Genomic DNA, 24,582 nt, shown 5'->3' with positions numbered 1-24,582 from the left:
GTTTTATGAAATAAATAGCAATTACTGAGATTATTACCTTTAACGGAATTATACTGTGATAAACTTTCGTTACGTTATCTGTTTAGTAAAACCATAAGGGTTTTTAATTGTTGTTCCAAAGTAATTTTTCGCAGGATAACCAATTCATTTATAACTTGCAAGGCATGTGAAATTACATGAGAGTTTTTTATTTTAATTATTTTAGTCATTGATAGGTGGCGTTTTGTTGATGAACGGATTGTCCAAGTTGATAAAGGTGGTAGATGACTTAAGACTAGTTCTCTGTTTTTATTAATTTGTTTTATTTTTCATCGTCGTTCAAATATTTTAATACATGGCATCCTGTGTAAGTCTTGTATAACGTGTACTGCGAAATGCATTTTTCAATTCCCGATACACAGGAACTTAAAGATAACCATGGAGGAACATATGTGGTATGTTGTTAACCTAGTTCAGTATTGGTATGTAGCTTGTCAGAAATTGACAATGGCACTGTGGCAATACTTGAGATAAGTGTGGGCGTAGACTGTCAGACTGATTGTAAACTTAAACAAAATACCACATTCATTTGTAACAGTATAACTTGTAAGACAAAAACTCAAAAGGTTAAAATATCGGTAGAAGTACTATTAGTTAGGAAGTATATTGAATTGATGCAAAGCTTTGTAAGTTGTAAGTTATATAAATACGAAAGTTTCCAGATGGAGAACCTTTACCTTAGAAAAATATTTACCTTTTCTGTTTTTCTATATTATTGAGGGATCGAAATCCCAGAGTGCATAAACCATTATAATGCTTATACAATACAAGTTTTTATTTAAATTGCTTCAAATTATATGCACAAATACCCTCACAAGTATATAAAGACTAAAGCACATAACATAATCATAGCCCATGATTACCATGGCAATTTGTTGTTCTCAGATACTTTTTAGCATCGTAAAAGAAACCAAATAAATTGAGCTTTTTCAGAAAGTGGACTTTCCTTCATCAAGGGTAATTGGCAAAACTACTGGGTTTAATCTGTTGTCATTGGAAGATGACCCTTGGACTTATTGGATATAAATAATAAAGAAAATGAAATAAATATACAATTTATTAAAAATTCTTTGGAAAATTTTTCAAGCTTGACACCAGTGTCTTAGATAATATTTTTTTATGTACTATTCTGTGACTGTGTTCACTCTCATCAGGGTTCAGTTTTTTCAAACATCTATCACCACAATAATTACATACAAAGTATCCTTTGACAAAGCTTCTCAAAAAGTTAAGTCTATTTTTTCTATTTTTATTTGTTCATCTAGTTTTTCATTTAAGCTTCTTTAGTTTTATATAGTATTTTGTTTGTAATGCCTATAACCATTTTTGGCTACTTTAAATATTGCATTTTATTTATATTTCCTGGACACACTAGCTTAATTTTCTTGTATTGCCTTCACCCACAGGAAAGTCTCATTTTTATGTCTCCATAGAGAGACATACTGTTTTTCTATTGTTTCTACTTCTTCTCTCTTTTTTTCTTCATTACTTCATTTCTTGGCAAGTTGACTTCAAACTTGGTAGGGTTATACCTTGGTCTAATATGCCTAGACGCCTTTCTAATTAATTTATACTTAATCCTTTTTAATGGTTTTATGGGGTCAAAGGTTAAGCAACCCAAACAATATATGTTTTGGGCTCCTGTGCAGTCATATTTATAGCAATCAAGGTTAAAATTGGCACAAATATAAATTTTCATGTGCCTGACACATTGACATACGAAAAATTTGAATTTGCTCATTTTGAGTCTTTTTAGGGGGATCAGGGTCTGCAAAAAAGCATAATTTTGGAGTATTTAGTCAATTGCTTGGCCATATTTTGACCAATTTATATGGGATTTGGTACAAAGATACTTTTGTACAGGTCACATACATTGACAAACAAAAATGGTGGACTTGCCTATTCTAAGTAATTAGAGGGGGGTCAAGATGTCATAAAAGTATAATTTTAGGGTTTTTTGACAATTTGATGTATTTTGGCCAATTTACAATGGATTTGGTACAAAGATACTTTTTACATTTCATGAACAGAGATATAGACAATTTTTATTTTTTGCTTAAATTTTTTAGTGAGGAAGGCACAGTTTGGGGTTTTCGTTAACTATTCATGTGTATGTCAACCAACTTGCATGGGATTTGGTACAAAGATACCTTCTTGCAGGTCCAAAGTAGTGATATAGATAGTCTTAAATTTTTCTGGTGTCAAAATTGGCCATGTTGGATTGCGTGGGAGAGACATGTTACATTCTCCTGTGAATGCTGGCCTATAATTTTGTCTTTAACTTTCAGTTAAGTGAGTGATTCTTGTAGGTTCTTTGACCAGGACATTGAAGGCTTTATACATTTTTGTTTTAATATATGTAATTCACAAAACATGTTGAACAATAATGCTTTCTCGGCCCTGTGGTGTTAAGTTTATAAACAGTAATGCTAAATGTTTAATATTTGATGGAAGTGCAGCGATCGAAATATTACATTCCTGAGGAATTTAACTGTGCTTGGGGAATTTCATCTTTTTAGTTGGCTTTTCTGATTGGGAATGCATGGTCCATTCTTATTCCTTTAGTTATGACCAATGAAAGTGAACATATTGCATGGATTAAATAAATAAAAAATTCATGAGGGAATGCAACTTTACATGAAGGAATGTAATCTTATTGATAGCTTTCCCTTGAGTGACTGTAATTTAATTGTATTATTTCTATCCTGAAATGAATGCATACTAGTCATAATTTTAATAACAGAAAAATATACTAAAATGTTATTTCTAGATATTGAAACAGTTAATATGTCTTAATATTATATAGATTAAAACTTAGCCTAGTGTCAAACTTATTCAGTTGTGTAATATTAAAGTATAGTAGGACATACTTGGTATTTATATAACACTAAAACAGTATTTTAACTCTCTCTAACAATTAAAACAAACTTTGAATTTCGACAATGAGTGTCTTGAAATCTGATTTTTTAGAAATAACCTTACTTAATATTAGTTGGCTTATAATAGATAAATCTTGATAAGGCATCACTGATAATATTGTACACTGTAGAGGCAACATGTTTTTATATTTTAATAACATTTCCAGATTTCATTATATTAACCTTCCTATTTATAGTATTTTTTGCATTGTTGCTATAATTTTGTATTATTAGTTGAACAATGTACATATATGCACTTGTCATGATTTCACTGAGCAGTTTCTACATATTTCTTAATTTTATTTTTTTTCTTTCATCTTACTTGTTCTAACCTTACATTTACTTTATCAAATATACCTTATTATCTGTAAGTTATAATACTTTTGTCACCTGTGATATTTTTTTAGTTCTACTGGATTGTCATCTAGAAGTATGACTGCAAGAAATCTTTTATTGTACACTTAAGAATGAATGAAATGTTGATACCAGGATTTTTAAAAACAGAGTATTTATTAAAATTTTCATGAGTTAAACAGAATATACTATATACTCACAATTCCAAAATGCTAGTGGCCAGACTTAAAAACATTATTAAACATTAAACTTCTAACTCAACAATATAACCTTATGACAAAAAGTTAAGAAAAAACCCAATCTTTTAAAGTATCACAAAATCTACTTGATATTACAACGCTTTCAAACAAGTTTCAAGTAATTTTTAGTCTAAAACTCCACATTCTCAACCATTTGGTGTATCAGTCTTCAGCTCCATTTCATTTGCTACCAAACAACAAGATTGCAGTTCAACATGAAACAGTTATTGGTTCTTGACAAAATGTCTGGTTAACCAATTTGTATAGAGTGAAAGACCATAGTTACCATGACATAGATCCCAGTGCTATCCAGTGCCAGCCATTTTGTCTCACCTTGAGAGTAAAGTTGCATTTAAGTTTCAATGGGATACAAGGTGGCATCATGCATAAACAAACCTAAAAGAAAACTTGTGTAAACAACAGAGGAAGAGGTACCTAAAACATAAACATAATAATAATAATAACTGAAATTAAAAAATACTGCTCCATGTGATTGTCATTTGACACTTTCAAAACTAGAAACTATTTATATCCAAGGTACTGAAAATTTTGAAGTTGAAATCAGCTTTCCAGACTTTCATGTATCCATACCTTCTGTAAAAAAACAAAAACAGGTGACAAATTCATTCAGCCATATCTCACATTTATTCACCTATCCAGCAAAATTTTAATTGAGACTTAACAGTAATATGCCACATTAGCAGGCAAGCCAGCCCTAAAAAAAATTGACAAAAGAATACCACATTTAGGCTTCAAAGCTTAAACCTATTTTCCCTAAATGGCTTGCCACTAACTTTTTGAAACATGTGTAAAAGCACTAATTAGCATAAAGTGAATTAAAAAAAAAAAGAACCAAAGTTGAGTGCTTTTGAATAGTTGGCTATTCAACTATTTGAAAGTTCTTGAGTTTTGAGTCTTTTTTTTCATATATATTCATTGCACCTTTTGTGAGTGATCCTGTGTGCTAACTCTTTTTATCAGAAGTGACCTTACTCCAGATGTTCAACTTCAATATGAACATGACATACCTGTAAGAAACTCCTGAAGATCAAAATAATAGTTTTTGATCAAGAAAAGGCTTCTTGCTAGCAGCTAGAAATGTCATTAAAGGCATCATCTAAGTAGAGCTGTGTGATGTAATCAATATAATCAATTAGTGTCACCTAAACTAATCAGTAGTTTAAACTATGATTAAACTTTTTAATTAAAATTAGTTTTACTGATTGTTACTGTTTTCAGTTATTCCAACAACTGATTAATCAAAGTTATGATTAAATTGATTGTCACAAAAATAATCAACTAATTGAAATTAGCATCTCCAATTGCTACTGCTTTTTATTGCTCCAGAAGTCAATTGGTTGAGATCATGATTAAATCAGTTGTCACAAAAACAATCGACTAATCCAAATTAGGGTTTCTGAATATTACTGCTTTAAATTATTCCAACTATCCAAGTAATCAGAATATTGCTATTATGCTTTTTGTTAAGCATAAAGCTACATAATAAGCTGTCTGTGCTGTGCTCAATTTCAGTCTTATAACTACTTTTTTTTTTACTTTATATTTGTTCAGCTTTGGTGAATTTGGCAGAGGGGTTCATGATTCAAGGGTTTTGGATTCAATTCCGATTGCCACCAGACTTGCTTACCATGTCTTTGTTATTGCAAAGGTACTAAGGTTATCCACCATGGTCTCTAATTTTGAACTACTGACTAGATGAAAGGCAATTGGCTAACATCACCTGCCACTAACTATTTTTTTACTTTTGACCTGCTGGTTAGAGGGAAGGCAACTGTCTGGAGCACCAACTGCCGACCTTTATTTTTTCAATTCTAAGACTGCTAATTAAAAGAAAGACAGTTGGCTGCCTGTGCTGCTTCTTAACTTTTTTTTTTCTTTTTGAACTGCTGACTAATGGGAAGGCAACTGTTAGTCAACAACCATTGCCAGATTCGTTTTCCCTTTGTTTGTACATACCATGCTTTGAGGAACACTATATTAATAGATTAATCAATTAATAGAGGCCATTGAATCAGTTGGCACATACCACTAATTGTCCCACTTTACTGCTAAGTATGTGGCTAATTTAAAATAGAAAAAAGGCTTACTGAGACCAACTCATAACCATTAATTAACCATTACTTAAATAAAGTCTTTAATATCCAGATACTCATCTAGTAAGACTTCAAAGAATTAAAACTAATGAACATATCATTAGAAAAACTTCCACAAATTCAAATCATTGAGAAAAAAAAAAGAAGTCTCACATGGATTCATTTTGAAAGAATAACAAGGTCATTTGGTTAATCTAGATTATTTCATTTTAACATGATAAATTACTATTTTAGACTTATTGTTAACTTCAAATATAGAAATGATTGAGAAAGTGTAAATTGGGGAACATTTGGGTGCAAGTGATCATTGCTCTATTAGAATTCAAATTTGATGACGAGGAACCCACTTTGATATTAATAATACTTGGATATGGTTTGAATGAGTAATGAAGAAAAACTTTAATATAAGTTTAACGTAACAGCAAATGTAGAACATTTCTACAAGGTTTGGTCATCATGATGTCAAGAACCAAACTTGTCAGTGTACACTGCAGCCACCTTGTGGAAAGTACAAAGTTGAACCCACCCATATTTTGGAAGAAGTCATAAATTCCACTCTTAACTCCTGTAAAGTGCTAGCCTCCACTTCTGCCAATGATAGTTTATTCCATAAGTCATTCACCTTGTAGTGTGATAAAAATATAATTCTCTTACTTAAAACTTAGCCTGTCTTTTTCAAATTTTAAACTTGTGTCTTTTCATCCTATTATTTTCAGAATAGAGCTTAAACAAATCAAAATTCTTTATCCTGTTGATTCTATATAAAATCTTGTAAACTTTAGTAATATAACTTTTTACCCTCCTTTTCTTAATATAAAATAAGAAATTTTAACCTATCCTTATAGTATAACTAGTCCACTTTCAGAATCATCTCAGTAGCCCTCCTTTTGAACCCTTTCCAATAAGTCAGTATCCTTATTTAGGAAAGGACACCAAAACTCTACACACTATTTCAAGTGAGGCTTATCTAGGATTTGTGTATAGAGAGGGGATTACCTCTTTAGACTTGTGACTATTATGTTTATAATATACTCATATTCAGTTAGCTTTACCACTAACATTGACTTTCGTTGATGTTTGCAATTCATTTTGGTGACCCAGTGGTTCTTTTGGCTCTATCTGGTCTCCATTCCTCCTCTATATCAATGTGTGTGTGTGTTCTGATTTTTTTGTATCTTAGAATTAAATAAATTTCAAGCATTTATTTATATTATATTTTCCCACATTAATCTTAATTTGTCTGTTACAGATTTCAAATAAGTGGTATGAAAAGTGGCATTTCAGATCCGTCATTTGATGTCAGTCTATGATCAGTAGAGCTGGGTGATTAAGGGATATTTGATAATTGATTAATTGTCAGGCTGATCATTCAATTAAATTAAACTAATTGATTTTTCTCACATGAGACTTTGATAGGTGGAATAATCGAAAATAGTAAAAATTGGAAACACTAATTTTGATTATTTTCAGTAGGCAAGACACTGACAAATTAAATTGAGCAACTATACATTCATCAAAAATAAATAACAATAATTGGAAATCATAGGGACAGTAATTTGATTACCTAGATAGTTGGAATAATCAGAAACACTGCTTTTGATTAATTTATTACTTTTATGACATTAATTGATGTAATTATTATTTCAGTCAATTGATTATTTTGCAGGATACTAATTGACGTAATCAATTCTTGTAGGTAATTAATTATATTGAATGTTCAAAACCAAGATGCATCATCTGGACCATGACAGCCAAAAGTCCACCTGAAACTCTGTGTATATCCAGGACTTTTAGGGAGCCAGCCAGGCCCCAGAAAACATGCATTGTTAGGGGCCCACAATACTATAGCTTATTGTAAAGTGTACTCTGTAGTGGAAGTTATCAGAAAAAATCACTGAATTACATAGCAGACATTATGTAAATTGAAAGAAAACTGAAGATATCAACATATCTTAATTTATTTTGTTGTGAACTCATATTTCATGGAAAAAAAATATACAACTCAAACCATTTCATTTTTTTCAGACCACTTAAATGATTTGCATTTCATATACAATCTTTAATTTCTCTCTAAAGCATGGTATAACAGTAACTTTTTCTTCCACTTTAAAGTAGTATCTTTTTGTAATCAAACTGGATAATGAAATAAAATCTATGCATCACTACCATTGTAATCTATTTATTTGTTCCTCTTTAAAGTTGTGTCATTTCCTAATTAAAATAAATAGTGAAAGAAAATCTTTGCATCACTGTCAGTGTGATCTATTCTTGTTTTCATATAACCCATTACTATCTAGCTGACACGTATTTATCAATAAAATGTCAAACACTTTTGATAGAGAGGTGGAAAAACCCTCTCAGTTATTTCATATCCTGAAACAGCTGTTAATTAGTCCTTCATAAACTTGAATTTGTAATAAGCTAAATCTTCAAATTAGCAACATACGGAAAATAGCTCTAAAATGGCTTCGGTGGTGATGATTTAAACTGAAATTAGAGTCCTTTTCTAATCAAAATGAATAAAGAATGAAAATCTAGTATGCATCAGTGACAGTGTCCGATGATGTTCCAACATCCATTTCTTGAATTCTTCCTTTGTCTCCTTCTTCGTCACATTCCTGCACCTGCTTCTCAGTCTGGACCCTGCCAGCATTTGGTCTCTTTGTGCAAAGTGATCCTGAGTTTCAGAGATGGATAGCTGTTATGGGATCAAAGTCACTTACAGAAGGCAGTGGAGCATGACCAGAGACTGATCAGTGATCCTGTCAGCTCTCAGACAAGATCTAATATTAGTCTTGATAATCTTCATCTTGCTGAATCTTCTCTCTACCTCAGCAGAGCTGGCTGGTAAAGAAGAGCCACAGGTGTTAGGTAGCTCCTCATTAACCCCAGGGATGATAGTAGCCCGTAGTTAGCCTTTCTTGCTGTGTCTGGTGAAATTAAGTGATTAAATAGATGAGGAAAAAGTATCAGAGAGATCATAATGAGAATTGCATTATTATTCCTGTTCATTTAAAGTTATTATTTTACTGATAATTGGTTAGGTAGTTGGAATCAGGTCGATTATTTTATAATCGAGCGACAATTGGAATCAGTAGAATTTGTCGATTTTCCTAATCATGGAAAATTGATTGCCAAGAAATTAAAAATAAACACCACTCAGACCACTTATTTACAACCACAATCTTATTTGTAAGTATGCTTACAATCACGACCCTGTACTTTTTCCTTTCAACACAAAACATTATTCAACATAGAATATAATATCATCAGTTAAACAATCTTTGTTTGTTATTTATTTACACAAATTGATACATTGAATGAAAAAAAGGTTAAAAACTGCTTCACACGTAGTGAAGCTCACCCATTTCTTTACAGACCATACATTAGCAAACAGTCAATAACAGCACCTCATCCACAGAGCTAATACACACTGAATGCTTGTCAGAGAATTAAGCAGACTTTTTGTGCAAAATTTTTGGCATAATATGTGCCATATGTCTCCCATTAGTACCACACTGAGTATTAGCTCATTATTTGGAAAGGTCACCGCAGAGCGCATGACGAGAGCAGTAGGAAATTTGGAATATCCCATTACTTTCCATTAGGGAGGTTTTGTCAATTGTTTGAATTGCACATGTCACTGTCAGAGATGTCATTATAACATGAAAGTGGTAAACAGGTACATACAAATATTTACAAAATAACTAACCTAATGGACAGCTATGGAACATTCCATTTCGTCATTTGACAGTCTCATTATTTATTAATATGCATAGTTCCAAGAAGTTACCTTAAAGTTAGTTGTGGCTCGACAGATGTTATTGCTGATCCATTGGATTGCTTCTGAAGAAGAAAAACTAGATATTTTGGGTTTTTCGAGTAGGAAGCAAATGGTTGAAAAACAAGAATCACGAAGGTGAGTAATTGTCGTAACCAACTGCCCGTGGGAGTGTATATGCCCTTATCAACAGTAAAAGCTAATATTTTGTGATTTTAGACAAATGTCAAAAGAGACAGTGCAAGTGCTAAGATTTGAAAAACATTCGATGAAAGCATGTGTATCAAGCCAGGAGGTGATAAATGTTTAATAATTCAACTAACACGAAGTGGGTATTCTTTATCATAATGCATTTATAGTTGTCATTTCTATATCTAAGGTTGGAAAGTTGAACATTCCTTATGCAATAAAGATACAATTAGGATCATGTTTTTAAAAACGCCAATTTTTGAAAAAAATCTTTCGGCAAATGATTTGAAGATTCCTCTCTTTTCGAACAAAACTTTCAAATGCTGACACTTTATTTGACCTTTGGTTGAAATACTTCATTTGTTTTAGAAAGTATTGACAAAAAAGAACTTGTATGTACATCCAGCAAATGTGTGAGCCTTGATGCAGGCTTGGTGTCATATATAAAAAGTTTAAAAAGTAGCATTGTGATTGAAAACAGTAGTCATCTTTATAAAAATTCAAATAATAATTTTGTAGTTCAAATGTTATGAATGAATTTTTGTATATCAATTCCATTACAGTGAAACAAAATGTTTGAATATTGGACAAAGTGATGGCTTTCTTATTAATGAAAGTGCATTTACTTTGAATACATGGGCATTCATAGTGATGACGTTTGTGGATTGTACGTGACTGATGAGTGTTCGTAAAGTTGGGAAGGTCCATTCATGGCTGGTCATAAGTTCTGCTCGGATTAAGAAACTCTTAGATCAATTTATGTGGAATCAAACTTTTAATGGCTCTTTTTGATTTTAAGGGGCCATGCAGGCTACGTAGCAGATACTTTTTATGGGCCCACGGACATTTTCGGGGGCCATTGGGTTCTGGGCCCCCATTAATTTTGAGCCTTGGTATTTATGTATACACACACACACACACACATACACAAACAGTGCATATAGTACAAAACTTTAAAAGCTACAATCCTAACTTATGGCAGAAAAAAGATAGATTTAAAATGCTTTTTTTTTTTATACATCTCTGATTTTAAATCCATAATTGACAAACTAGAAAGAACATGGGAAAAAACATCTGTAGCCTAGCATGAATTTTATCAAGAATGTTTAGTGTATCAATTAGCATTTTATTAATCTTAATCTTTTTTTTTATTACATGTCAAATCTTTCTGTAACGTATCCTGTTGGAGATTAAGATGTGGTTTCTACTGGTTTTCAGGTTTCTTTTCTATTTTAATTTTTGTTACTCTTTTTTTGTATTTTATAATTTTATAACAGTTTTTCATTTTTTGTTATATACCTATTGTATTGGTAGTGGTATTGAATTACCAATATTATAATTTGATATTTTTTCTTGTATTTTTATATGTAATTTTTAGTTATTGTAATATTTTTGTTTTATTCTAATATTTCTTCTTTTATTATTTCTTTTTTTATATATATTGATATAACTAAAACAGATATTTTGAAACAAGTAATTAAATGAAGCATTTTTTGTATTTAGTTCTCTAGTTAGTCCTTATACATTTTAATTATAAGTATGTTACACAAAATACAAAAAGAGATTAAATAATAAATTTAGAGAAAGTAAAAAATTAGAAACAACAGAAAAAGAACATTTCATGTTACAGAAAAAGCATTAAAAAGTATATAATTAAAGTTGCAAACATTATATCATAATAGTAGAAGGCGGCTTAAGTAAGTGAGTATTAAAACAAGAATTATGATCAATGCCATGTTAAAATACATGTTTCATTCATATCATATGTCATGAATGTTACAGAGTAGATGCATTAGAACAGTTGAACTCTGACATCCATTCAAAAACAGTCACCTTTTAAGTATTATATTGCTTATGATGCCAAACACCAGTATAGAAAAATGAAGTTTTATACCTTGTAGGCTTTTAGGTGATAAAAGTATGGTAAAATTGTGAAACTGTTGTTATTCATTGAACTCGTATATGTCTTTTTGTTAGGGGTACAATATCCACATCAATGGAGCTTACCACTGTACTGTTCGATACAGACAACTGCACAGTTTTAATGAGCAGGTAAGTCTTGAATATTTTTATTACTAGTAAACAGTTGGCTTTTAATTTACACTATGTAAGCATAAAACCTTTCACTTTTTATTAAAGCAACTAGTCAGTTGGAGAAATTACTTGTGTAATACAGGCAGGAAGAAACTATGTAGAAAATGCATTTGTGTGCATGAGAGATATTACACAGCTCATTGGAAAGGTATGAAATAGCTTTCCATGCACACGTCTGTCTTTGTAGCCAGCAGAAATAACTCTAGAACGGTAAGGTGGAAACCTCAAAGGTTAAAGTATGAAACTCCCTACTTATGATAATTGCAAGTGATAGAAATATATTTTATAATAAAAACTATTTGGTACGATTACTAACTTATCTTATGCTGAAACAAAAATATTTTTAGAAACTGAAAAAAATGTTTAAAAAAAAACAACATAAAAGAAACTTATTTAAGGGCATATACTTGATTATAATAGCATGAGGTATGAACAACAGCGTACTATCATACTGTTGTGTAGATGAGTAATCTTTGTTTCATTGGATTTTCTAGATAATTTAAGCGTAAAAATAAAATTATGAAAATATGATGGGTAAACTAAAAAAAAGATAACTGTATATTAAGTAAACTGAAATACTACAAACTGTATTTAAATTATAACTGTAAATGAAATTTCATGTTAATATGTAAGGTGTAGTATATTAAATTTTCATATTGAAAATATTACGTTATTACTATTTGAATTGTCAAGTACCCATTTTTATTCAGTACACTACATGGTCTGACAAGCAACTGGCTTACACAACAGTAGGGTTCTGGTTCTTTTTGTGATCATTATGTGTTCAAATCATTTTCTGACAAATACAACAATGTGGTTGTGTTTCATCTTTTGATCAGCATCTAAATTCCAATTAATGTAAGTTAGTTTTGTTTCACTGATTATTGAATTATTTGACTGTTTGTGTAGGGCATGTGATTTTTATATCTTAAAATTATTAAACTATATGCAAGTGATAACTAACAACTTAAACAGTCACAGAGTATTTTTTGTGGTGTAAGTGTCATTTGTCTTTCGTTTACATGTTGTTTTAGAATGAACAGTCTTAAATTAGCAGTAATTGTTATATTACACTATGAATGAATTATCTTGAGTCTCATTTTGATACTGTTTAGTTAAAGAGAGAGTATGGGTCCACACACCTGCCCCATTTCCCTCCAAAGAAGCTTCTTCCATTATCACCTCCTCAGCTAGAGGAACGTCGAATCTTACTGGAGAAATATATCCAAACGTGTAAGTTTACAGACTGTTTTGTAAAATATTTGAATTCATTATAAAAAGCTGTTGAAGTTCTACTTAAAAATATGTGGGTGTTGTGCCATTTAGTAAAATATTATGTTCTTTGCAATGTATTATTGTTTTAGATATATCAAGAGATTAATAATATTATAAAATTACAAAATTAATGCTGATCTTAAGGTACAAGAACAGTAGGCATAATAGTGGACTACCACTTATTCTTAAAGTTTTGGTTTGATGGACCAGTGTAATTCAAGAGTTATCTATGATATTCCTAAACTTGCATACTTCTTCATTCATATGCTATGTTTAGGATATACTATACCCATGCATGTTTTCAAAGTCTCATTTGATTAACTGCTTCCCCTTAAAAAATACCAGTGTGGAACTTTATGGCATATGAAGCTTGAGAAAGAGAAACCTACAAACACTTCATTAAGTTATTCACTTGTAGGGTTATTGCTAGTGAATTTTAACTTGTCATGTCCAGTTTGTCGTCTTCTTTTTTACTTCAATCTTATGGAATATTTAATAAGTATGTACTTTTTATTGTCAAAGCAGTAATGAGGATAAAAGCCATTACATGTCATATTTCTAAATGTATTTAGATGATTGTATTGAATAAAGTGGTATTTACCAAATTTATGGAGAAATGTGAGACAGGTAGTGTGTTTTTGGAGCTTCAATGTGTCATGGCTTGTAGTTTTGTTAATTAATACTCTGTGTGGCTTAAGTGTCAGCTTTTCTGTAATCACACAAGGGATCGTAACATAATAAAAATAATCTGTGGGGTAATGAATACTTGCAGGTAATTAATATTATTGAATGAGATACATGAAAGCAGGAAACAAGAAACAGAAATACAAAATGATTTACCTATATGAGTATCAAGAAATTATTTTCTGGGGAATAGTTGGACATATACATTATCTGAAACAATAATAATATTATCAAATAATTAAAAATCTTATAAACAGGATGACTAATATCATAAAATTTTAAATTTTCAAATAAATTCAGATCATTTTGTGACAGCATGTAATGTAGTTTCTAATACCAAATCATACCTTCTCTCACATAATAGCATTTCTTGACTTGTGCAGCCCTCTATTTGTGCAATTTTCACTCACCACTAGCCTTGATGTTGCCACCTAATCTCATGTGATTTCACATGATACAGCTGTGTTGTAGCATACAAATGAGCATGTAATAACCCACCACCAATAGGAGTGTGACACACCCTCCTAATGCAATTGATTCCCTTTACACTGCAGAGCACTCAATACTTCTCAATTTGGTATTCCATTGTGCAGATTTGCTTGATTTTTGCTCCATGTTTTGTATTGTCTAGTGCAATTTCACTAAATACTACTGCATTGACACTTTAGTTTCTTGTCATTTTTATCCCTAAGAATTTGTTTGGGGGAAAGTTTCTTTTCTTTTCTATGTAATGAACTCTCAATTTAGTATTACTGCAATGGCTTCTGGTATGGACCCTGTCACTAGTGATCCAACAACAATTACTACTTCTGTGTGAGATAGAGCCTATCCTGTGGCCACCTACATCTCTGTAACTCAAGTTGGATCTCACTTTTCCTGGAGAATCTGTTTCTGAAGATGAAGATTTGGACAGCCTTTTTCCACCTTCTGCCTTGCTATGCCTTCCTGTTCTACCCCACTCAATCTTCCTCATTCTTTGTCTGAATTTTTGAATATGATTTCTCAGATATGTTACCTCTTGTCTTGTCATATGATTCCTTCTTCATTCTACCCCAATGTCAGATTATTAAGTCCCCCCCCCCCATCATCTGGTATTTAAAACCATGTTATACAGTTTCTTACCCATTCACATTCAGGTGCCAGCATGCCTTAGCCCCCACATTTGGCTGATTTTGTTTTTGGATTCTCATCTATGTCTTACCCTCACTACTATCCTCTGTTATTTCTCATCCATTCACCTTGTTTCCGAGGCTATTCACCATTCCCCTGAGGATTTTTCAGTGGAGACACTTACCCTTCTTTTTTCTACATTAGCATACTTATGTTCCTCAGCCTTTTCCCTTCATAGCTCCCTTGTTGTTGGGATCTCCTTGGCAGGGATGCCCTCTTGTTACATGTGCATTTACATGATCTCTGTTTGGCTCCTTTCTTGTGCTAGTCTGTTTTGGGGGATCTCCTCAATGCCTTAGAGTCACAGGTAGAGGCTGCTCATCAACATTCCTGTTTCTTGTCTTTCCAAATTCTCTCCTGTTCCCATGTCTTACCCTCTACTAGTGCCACATTTCTGGGTTTCTGCAGCGAGTTGCCAAATTGCACATTATGACATTTTCTGATGCCAATTTTGTCGGTGACTATCCTGTGGGCTCTGGCTCTGAGGTGGCACAGTTGGCCAAGTTTGCTCATCTGTGGATCCTTTTGCCACAGACTCTTGGGCTCTTTAGGTTCTAACAAGAGGACTGTCTCTTTGTTTTTCTGCTCCTCCCACTTTATCCCAATGCTCTTCCTTCTCAGGATCCACTATCTTGCCAGCATCTCTTCGAGGTGATTTGAGATCTATTCAACAAGGACACTACAGAACAAGTGTTTCACCCTTCTTTGGGTTTTTATTCCTGGCTGTTTGTTCCAAAGAAAACTAAGGATTGGCATCCTGCTATCAGTCACTCCAACCTCCACCACTTTATTAAATTCCCATATTTCACCATGGAGTCTTTCCTCACCCTCTGCTAGTCATTCACTTCAAATCTATTGATGATCAAGGTTGACGTCACTGATGCTTGCCTTCTATCCAAATCTGTCCAGCATCCATATGTTACCTTTGGTTTGTTCATAGGGATCAGGTGTTTCAATTCTGTGCTCTACCATTCGAACTGACATTATTACCATACATCTTCTGTTGCATGGTCAGAGCCCTTGCCCACCATATTCACTACTATGGTTTGTGCTTTCACCATTATATGGATGACTGGCTCATGTTAGTTCTTTCCATTCTAGCCTCTTAGAACCATACCCATTTCTTCCTATGAGAGGTGGATTGTATGGGATGGCTTGCAAACTTGTACAGTTCATCAGTATCTTATTCATCTGGGGGTGTTTTTCAATACCTACCTCAACAGGGCCCTGTCTTCTCTTTTTCATTTGAGGGCAATGGAGCTCTTGGTTTCTCTTCCTGTTTGCAAGGTTCTCTCTCTTTTGGGAACCTGGACTTCTATGGAATTCCTCATCCCTTGGTGTTGTGCACATATGTGTTGCCTTCAGTGGGTGCTGCATGATCCCTCCCTCTTCCCTACAAGTCAACTTTGCTTGGTGGCTTGACAGGGACAACACCTCGATTGGTATTCCTCTGCTTCTTCCTTGTCCTGCCTTACATCTCTTTACAGATGCCTCTCTTATGGGATGAGAAGCATATTTGGATTCTCAGGAAATAGCCAGTTGATGGTCAAATGTTCCCTACACATCAACCTTTTCAAACTCCTAGCTATTTGTTTTTGCTTTGTATCATTTCCTGCCAATGGTACAGGGCCACCTAGTCATGATCCATTCCAACAATTTGACCATTATCTCTCAGTCGTCATGGGGTGCCCAATCGATATTCTTTTATGACTCCAATTTCAGTAGGTCTGTCTTCTTGCTTGTCACATCTCTGGTGCTCTGAATCTTGTGGCAGATTGGCTATCTTGTCCCAAAAAAATTCTGGCAATGGAGTGGTCTCTTGCTTCTCAAGTGTTTTGGTGGTTATGCTCCTTCTGGATGTATTTGCCACCCAGCTCAAAACAAAACTTCCCCTCTATTGGTCTTCAGTTCTGCATCTTTCAGCTTTAGTTGTGGATACCTTCAGTTAGGATTGGACCAAGCTTTACCTGTATGTTTATCTTCACATCCTTTTTCTTCCCTGCATTCCCTCTTACACAAACCACTCCATGTTATTGCTCTTTTCTGGCCTGCACAGCCATGGTTTCCACTCTTGAACCTTCTTCAGTCATCTCCTCCCATACCTCTTCCACTTTCTCTGTCCCTTTTCTGGCAACCTCAATCTTTCATCTTGCCATAGCCATACTCTGTCTTTGCTTGTGAATTTTGTCTGGTCCCTTATGAGACGATCCAGACTCTCTACATGGGTAGCCTTCCTTCTTTCTTGCTTGGTCTGCTCTTCATTGATGGTTTTACCAGTATAAGTATACATTTTCCACCATTGGTCTTTGTGCTATGGCCTCTCACCTTCCTGACCAAGTGTTCTCCACTTCTCTGATTTTTTTACTTGGCTTTTTGACAATGGTTTATCTGTTTTTACCATTTTGGGCTGTAGGGCAGCTTTGCCCAATACTTTTTTTTTCCTGCTCCATTGTATTTTTTTCTCTCTTGTTTTGCTCATTTTATTGGATTCATTTGCCCCGTCCCCAGTTCCCCTAACAGATTGGTATCTCAATGTTGTCCTTAATGCCCTTACCCTTCCTCCCTTTAAACCTTTGGCCTCTTGCTTTTTTTACCACCTCTCCCTTAAGACATATTTCTTACTTCTCTTTATGTGTGGATGTTGTAGGTCTGATATCTTTTCTATCAACGTATCCTGTATTCTTTATCACCATACCTATGTTTTCCTTTATCTGGATCATAGTTTTTTCACCCAAGACGTCTGTAGCTCCTGAAGGAAATATGACCTTCACTCCTATTTCTATCCATTCCAACTTTCATTTGTATTCCAGATCTGATCTGAATTATCTTCTTTGTCCATTACAGGCTCTGCATTGTTATGTCACCTGCACAGCTTCCTTCCATTGTTCTTGTTCCCATCTTTTTATACCCTGGAATTCCTCCTCTACCCGTAATCTTTCTCCTGTTACCTATACCAGATGGATTTGCCAGCTTATTTGTCTCACTTATGCATTATTAATCGAGGATTCTTGTTATATTTTCTACATTTACTCCCACCAGATCCATCATCTCACCCATCTCTTGGCTACCCACTTCCGTCATCTGTTGGAAGAAATTGTGCAACCTGGCATGTGGACTACACCTCACATATTTGTTGTCCACTACCTGCATCATTTTGCTGTCTCCTCCTTATCTGGCTATTGCTTGCCACCATTTGCCATTCTCCATATCTCATTTAGACTTCTTGAGTTCCCCTCAAGCGTTAAGTGCTTTCCATCACCCTTTGTAGTCATTCCCTATTATGCTCTACCAGCTTCATGATAGTGGTAGGGAGACTGCCATGCAATTTGAGACCAACAACTTCTTGTGTTGTAACACAGTTGTTACCCTCCTTCAACTATATTTTTAGAACCTCTATTGATTTCACAAAATTAGCATCAAGCACTTCTTTGCAGTCTTGTGTTTCTTGCTGAATAAATTGTGTGATATGAATTCCTTGAGCATAAGCCAACAAAGGGATTGCTAGAGGTAGCAGAGTGTTCTGATTGATGATGCATTAACTGTCTGGAGAATAACCTTCTTTATTTGAGACAGGTCTTTCCTAATCTGTAATAACATTGCCTCCATCATCAAGACCACAGAATCTTGATTGTGTTTACTATCCTTATCTGAAAGATGATCAGTTTATACCTTATGCAGAGAGCAACAGCTGGAGCCTCTCCTTCCACTGTAATACATGTCCATCACACCGTGCCAACTCATACCCCTCTTACTGTAGTGATCAACTGTTTTCTCTTGGAAGTACATTGACCCCAGTTTTATCTATAGTGACAAGAGCATCATCAGAGACTCATGGCTTCACATCTATTTTTCATAGTAGTTGAAATTCCCTATATTGAAAATTGTTAATACATTAGTCTCACACGATGACCCATGAACAGCTTAGCTTTTTAGCATCAAGTGACCAATACCCTAGTAGTGGGTGGTTCAACTTTAAAGTTTAGTAAAATATCTCCTACTTTATTATATGAAGAAGTGAAATACATGCTTACATTCATCATAAAATAGCAGTATTGAAAGTGTAGGCTCATTTCTTTGAAGCCAGTCATGATGCTTTATTGTGGAGTGTACATTGACCTCTTTGGTTCCAAGTATCTTTATCAAAACTAAACTTAAGATAGGTCCAAGTGATCTCCATTTTTCCTTCAATATTTTGCCTTGTTGGTCTACCACCATAACCAGTGATTCAATTATCCTTTATTCTTTTGATGAGATGAGTGATATTGTTCATTAGGAAACCTGTTACACAGTCTATTACTTTCCTAAGCTGGGCATCTCTGTGAGCCACAGTGGATTCCAACTGGAAGAAGGATGCTCTTGAAATTTGTTCAACCATGTTGGAAGGGACTACAGCATTGATTTAGGCATCAGATATGTGAGTTATTAGCCATTTTCTTCAAACTGCAGGAAGGATGTGAGTGGCTTCATTCAACCACTACTATTTTTCTTCTCCATGACAAGAAAATGAAGTCAACACATTCTGTGTTGAACCTATGAAAAGTTTGGGGCTTCTTTGCCAGGACTTCACTGTGTTTAAGTTATTCAACATCCTTTCACCTAGCAGCAAAGATCTTGAATGTCATTGTAAGACCTGGAAAGTCCTCCTTTATGGCTGTTCATGGAATTTATACAACAAAACAAAGCAACACATGGATGACTCTCTTCTTGAATGAACTTTTTGTAGCCTCAACATAGCACTACACCATGTTTTTCAAAGTGATTTTCACATTTGTTACAAAAAAGTCTATGAGGATATTTGTGACAGAGATGATCCTTGAGAGCCATCAGTGAATTTTTCACAGCACAGCCACATCCAAGCAAGAAGCAGCTTGAGTCAGTCATTATATAGGCAGGTAGCAGTAAAGTCTAAGCTTGCCAATTTGGATTCTTTTTCAAGATTATATGGCAAACCACCCATGACCACAGTATGGGTTATGGTAAAACTTTCCTCATATCAGCTCTGACAAAATAATCATATCTCCCTCGTCTTGATGTTGTTTTTGAACACCATTGGATTCAGCATAAGATAAGGTTTATTCTTTTATAATTTCAACAGGATTTTCTCATAAAAGAAAGTGAACAGAATTAGGTTGTCTTGATTGACCTAGTAAAGCCTCTCTATTTGACTCACTGGTTTGCTATTTGTAACAGTTTTAATAGGAGGGAGTAAATTTGTTTGCCATAATATACCAATTACCAAAAACCTGTGTTTTACATGTTAATTTACTGTTGATCTTTGTGGTTCAACCAAATACTACAGCACAGCATAAATCAATAAATCACTAGACTAGTTAGTGTACTAGTAATTTAAAAATATGATTTTACACACTGCAACAGAAAACAAGATTAATAAAACTATCACGTGCATAAAAATCAAAGTTAAGATGTACAAGTAAAATAAAGATATTTCTACAAGTAAATAATACAAGTTCTGATTTACACTGTGTTACAAAATTATATCCAAGACCAAGATATAAAGAAAGCTAATGTAATATCAAAAATAAATGTGAAGATTATAACAATGTCTATTGTGTAGTGTATTAAATGATAATATTGCAAGTCAAGATGTAAAGAAACGAAATTATACAAGATTTTAACAGTTTGAACAATAGAACAAATAAGTTTGATATTAAAACTTAAGTGTTTAAAACAATAATGTAGGTGAGAATAGTGATTGTATAATACTGATTATACATAGCTACTGCATTCTGTACAGTTACACTGTTTTGTCAAGACTATAGCAGTTTTAACAATATAAGTAATGGTATGGTAATTTCTAATGTAAAAATTTAGAATTTTAAACAGGCAACTAGCTGATACCTGCCTGAGGTCTTGGCAATTAGGAGTTTCATTAAGAAAATTTAATGTATATTGCATTTATAAAAAGGATCCAAAATTTTTATTGAAATGTCTTCTAAAATTATAAACATTTATAAAAGGGTTAATACATTTTACTGAGAAATCTTGCCCATAAATACTCATTTATAAAGTTATGTCAATCTGTTTTCTTCATATTTGGGGCAAAACTATTCCAGTCATTACTATGGTTTTTTTGTAATTTATACTCATAATGGGATACTCAACAGTTATTGAAGGATGATTGGATAACACTTATTCACACTAGTTGCCTTTCTCCACCTTTATTTCTAGCTGAACAATGGAGAATGTCATACTGAACCCACCCTTTTCCATTGAATTTTGTCTTTGGTCAGAATAGGAATTAATATTTACATAAAGTATGTTTTACATCATTTATTGGAAACTACCAATAATATGGTTGACTGTAATGCTAATAAACCTGCTGAAATAGAACAGTTAAACCCTGCTTGTCACTAGGTGATAATACAAAAAATCCACATTTCTATGTGTAAAATACTGAACTAACTGCCATCCCACCATCTTGTATCATAAATGCCTCTAAAGCCTTTTAAGGTAAATTGTAAAAGGTTTGAAACTTTTATGTTTTTCTATTTATTAAAAGCTCTGGAACTGAAAATGTCCTTGGATTTTACATAATTCTACATCAAGTAGAAAAGACTGCTTGATTAGTTCACCTTCAAAGCATTGTAAATATTAAATTGCACAAAAAAAGCAGTGTGTATATTTTATTTTTGAAATGCTAAAATTACAAGGTACAAGTTTTCTTGTGTTACATATAGCTTGTACATAATATATAGTTACAATGTTTACATGTAAATCAGATTCTATGAAGAGTTTTCTTTATATTCTGTGCTGTAAGATAATGTTCTTAATTTTAATTTTCTTATCATGAAAGTACACATATTATCAGCAGTAAGTAATTTGCTTTTTTACCTGTTTTATTACAGTGACACAGGATCCTGATATTGGAGACTGTAACATATTTAAGGGTTTTCTCTTAAGTGCACAGCAGGAAACTCAAAATGCTGTGCAAGAAGATATTGATCTGGATGTTTATATGATGAACTGGCACAAAGTGACTGTCAGAGTAAATACGACTGACTCTACAGACACAGTTCTGCTGGTAATGCTTTTTCTTTCCATCTATATAGGATATGATGTTTTTTGTTTTGAACTAGCTAAACTTGATAAAAATGGTAAAATAACATTTTTCTAGTGTAATTCCTCAAAGCTATTTGTATACATATAGGTCTTCAGTAAAAGAGATATATTAAGCTAGTGCTGGTTTTCATAACCTTTACCTACTTTTATACACACACACACAAGCACAATTTTTGCTTTGCAATGTTTAGTTTAATGTAGTACCCGTAATATTATTATGCCATCAGCTTACATTTGCTTGGTTCTCATAAAATCTTTGCAAGATTTGGTGATACAAAAACTTTCAATCTGCTAGGCAACTCAGATGTAACCATTTAGTTATAAGTTTAAAAACACTAGTGCAACAAGATCACAAAATGAAACAAATCTATAGTGATTAAAACTCATAATTTATGTGAACATTATAAGTACATTATAGTGCTAAACACGTATTTTATGCAACACTAAACAGATTCATAGATTTAAACTTTTAAGGATAACAAGTACACTTACAATAATAAATAAACATAGTATTATGGTGAAAAAAGTGAAAAATAAGCAATGAGTAGTTATTACAAAAATAATTGTATCTGTAGTGATGAATGAACTTAATTATGCAAATCAAACAAAACATAGCAGTTATTAGTTTCTAAAACTCAAAATATCACAGAAAGATTTTTTTTTCTAATACTGAGGAATAGTTTGAAAAATAACCTTTGGAAATCATCAGAAATTTGCTATCAAAATAAAACAAATGGATAAATGAATAATGGATGGAAAATGTTGAGAACTGTTGTTACATCAGTATGATGGAACAAGAAGTCACAATGTATTAATATGACTAACAAGTAAAAAATATAGTGGATTGTTTATCATGTCTAATCCATACCAGAAAAGAAGTAGGAATGGTGAGTAAATGTCAATTAGCCTTCATAAGTATGAACAAGATCAATATTCAAAACTAAAAAATAAATAATGCCAAATTAGTAGAATTATTATAAAACCCTTACATGCATATGAATATGTTTTGTTGGAGTTAGTTATCCAAATTATTGTTCCTTTATGGCACATGAAGTACTGAGGTAAAGCCGTCTTATTTAAGTTCCATTATTAGAGATGAAGGATTAGTGGGATTTGATAATTGATTAATTGTCAATATCATTAATCAATTACATCAACTTGGTTAGTTGGAATAATTAAAAACACTGATTTTGATTAGTTATTTATTTTCTTGAGTTGTGACACTAATTATTAAGCTGAAGAACCTGAAATAATAGCAATATTTGAATTACTTGGATAGTTAGAATAATCATAAACATAAAAACACAAATTTTGATTATTTTGTTATTTTAGTTATGTTCATTGATTCAACCATAATTTTGATTAAATGATTAATTTATTTATATTAACCAATCTAACTTATGTTAATAGGTGATTTATTAATAGTGTTAATTGCCCAACTCTATCAGTTACAGAATTATTATTGTTATTTGAGTTGGATATGAAGATAAGAGATAAGACTATTTGATCTCAGACATTTATTGTGACCTTTGTAGAATAGGTAGTGCCGAAATGAAGCTGTCCTATTTTCAATCATATATCAAAAAACTTTGTGTCTTATGTAGAGTAAGATACAAAATACTGAAATAATTTTGTTTCTTTCAATCTGTTGTCAAAATTTAGTGATCTGTGTTGCGTATAAAGTACAGAGATAAGGTTTAAAGATTGTGTTGTTTTGAATTTATCATCCATTTTAGTGACCTGTGGAAAATACTGGTTACTTCAAGCTTTAATTATACCATTTTTTAAATAGATTGCATGTAAAAAATAATGAAATAGAATTATGGTTTTTTCTTTATCAATAGGAAATAGCAAAAGAAATTAATTTACCAGAAGAATTAGTGTGTTATTTCTGCCTATATCTGGTCAAAAAAGTTGAAGCTGATATCAAAAGTAAGTTTTATTTAAATAACCAAGGCAACCATGGTTTGATGTAGCTCATTTTTTGTTTTCTCCATTGTTGTGTATTTACTGTGATGTTTCTTACATATATTTATAGTACATGTATTATGCTTATTTATATTTCTTAATGTTTTAGAGAAGATCATACAAAGGTTCAGCTCCACATAGAACTACAACTTGTTTTTTATTAATCATCATCATTTTTCTTTTTTCATTATACTGAAATGAAACTGTCGACTTCTGTTCAATACATTATTTTATATGCTGCCTGTTTCTGATTATGTGGAATTGTTGCATTACAGAATACATGGATTTTTGTCAAACGTAAGAAATTCTTGTACTTTCAGTAAGAATAGGTTCATGGATTTGTGAAACTACTCTATTAAGAATCAGTTCATGAACAAATGATAAATTTTAAAAGTTTGTAGACCACTTTTAAGAATATGAGTTAGAAATCAGTTGTTGATTTAGTAACTAGTTTTAACCTTATCTCGACAGGTCACGTGTCAAAGGCCATGTTATTTCGTTTGTTGAATTGCATACAAAATTTTATTGAACTACTATTTTATGAATCTGTGAATAACTTTGGTATCAAACTGTAGATTATAATTAAAATTTTAGTATTATACATTAGTTAATTTCTTAATTTAAAAGTAAATATTAAAAAAACACAGCTAAACATAGATTTTTGTGTGTCATGTGAT

At 32.6% G+C, this 24,582-nt stretch overlaps 1 protein-coding gene across 1 annotated transcript in view; it reads left to right on the top strand.

The window, feature by feature from the left end:
- The first annotated feature begins 230 nt into the window (after nucleotides 1-230).
- LOC106463772 (sorting nexin-17-like) overlaps nucleotides 231-24,582 on the top strand; it is a 51,836-nt gene continuing 27,484 nt past the window's right edge. Inside the window, exons 1-5 of the mRNA XM_013923840.2 lie at nucleotides 231-434; nucleotides 11,612-11,686; nucleotides 12,844-12,961; nucleotides 21,724-21,899; nucleotides 23,782-23,869. Of these exons, the coding sequence (XP_013779294.1) occupies nucleotides 375-434; nucleotides 11,612-11,686; nucleotides 12,844-12,961; nucleotides 21,724-21,899; nucleotides 23,782-23,869 (517 nt within the window). The 5' untranslated portion in view covers nucleotides 231-374. The remainder of the gene's footprint in view (nucleotides 435-11,611; nucleotides 11,687-12,843; nucleotides 12,962-21,723; nucleotides 21,900-23,781; nucleotides 23,870-24,582) is intronic.

The sequence above is a fragment of the Limulus polyphemus genome, unplaced genomic scaffold (assembly GCF_000517525.1).
Source record: "Limulus polyphemus unplaced genomic scaffold, Limulus_polyphemus-2.1.2 Scaffold1478, whole genome shotgun sequence".
NCBI lineage: Eukaryota > Metazoa > Arthropoda > Merostomata > Xiphosura > Limulidae > Limulus > Limulus polyphemus.
Note: the sequence above shows the minus strand (reverse complement) of the source record. Positions and strands in the feature narration are given on the sequence as shown.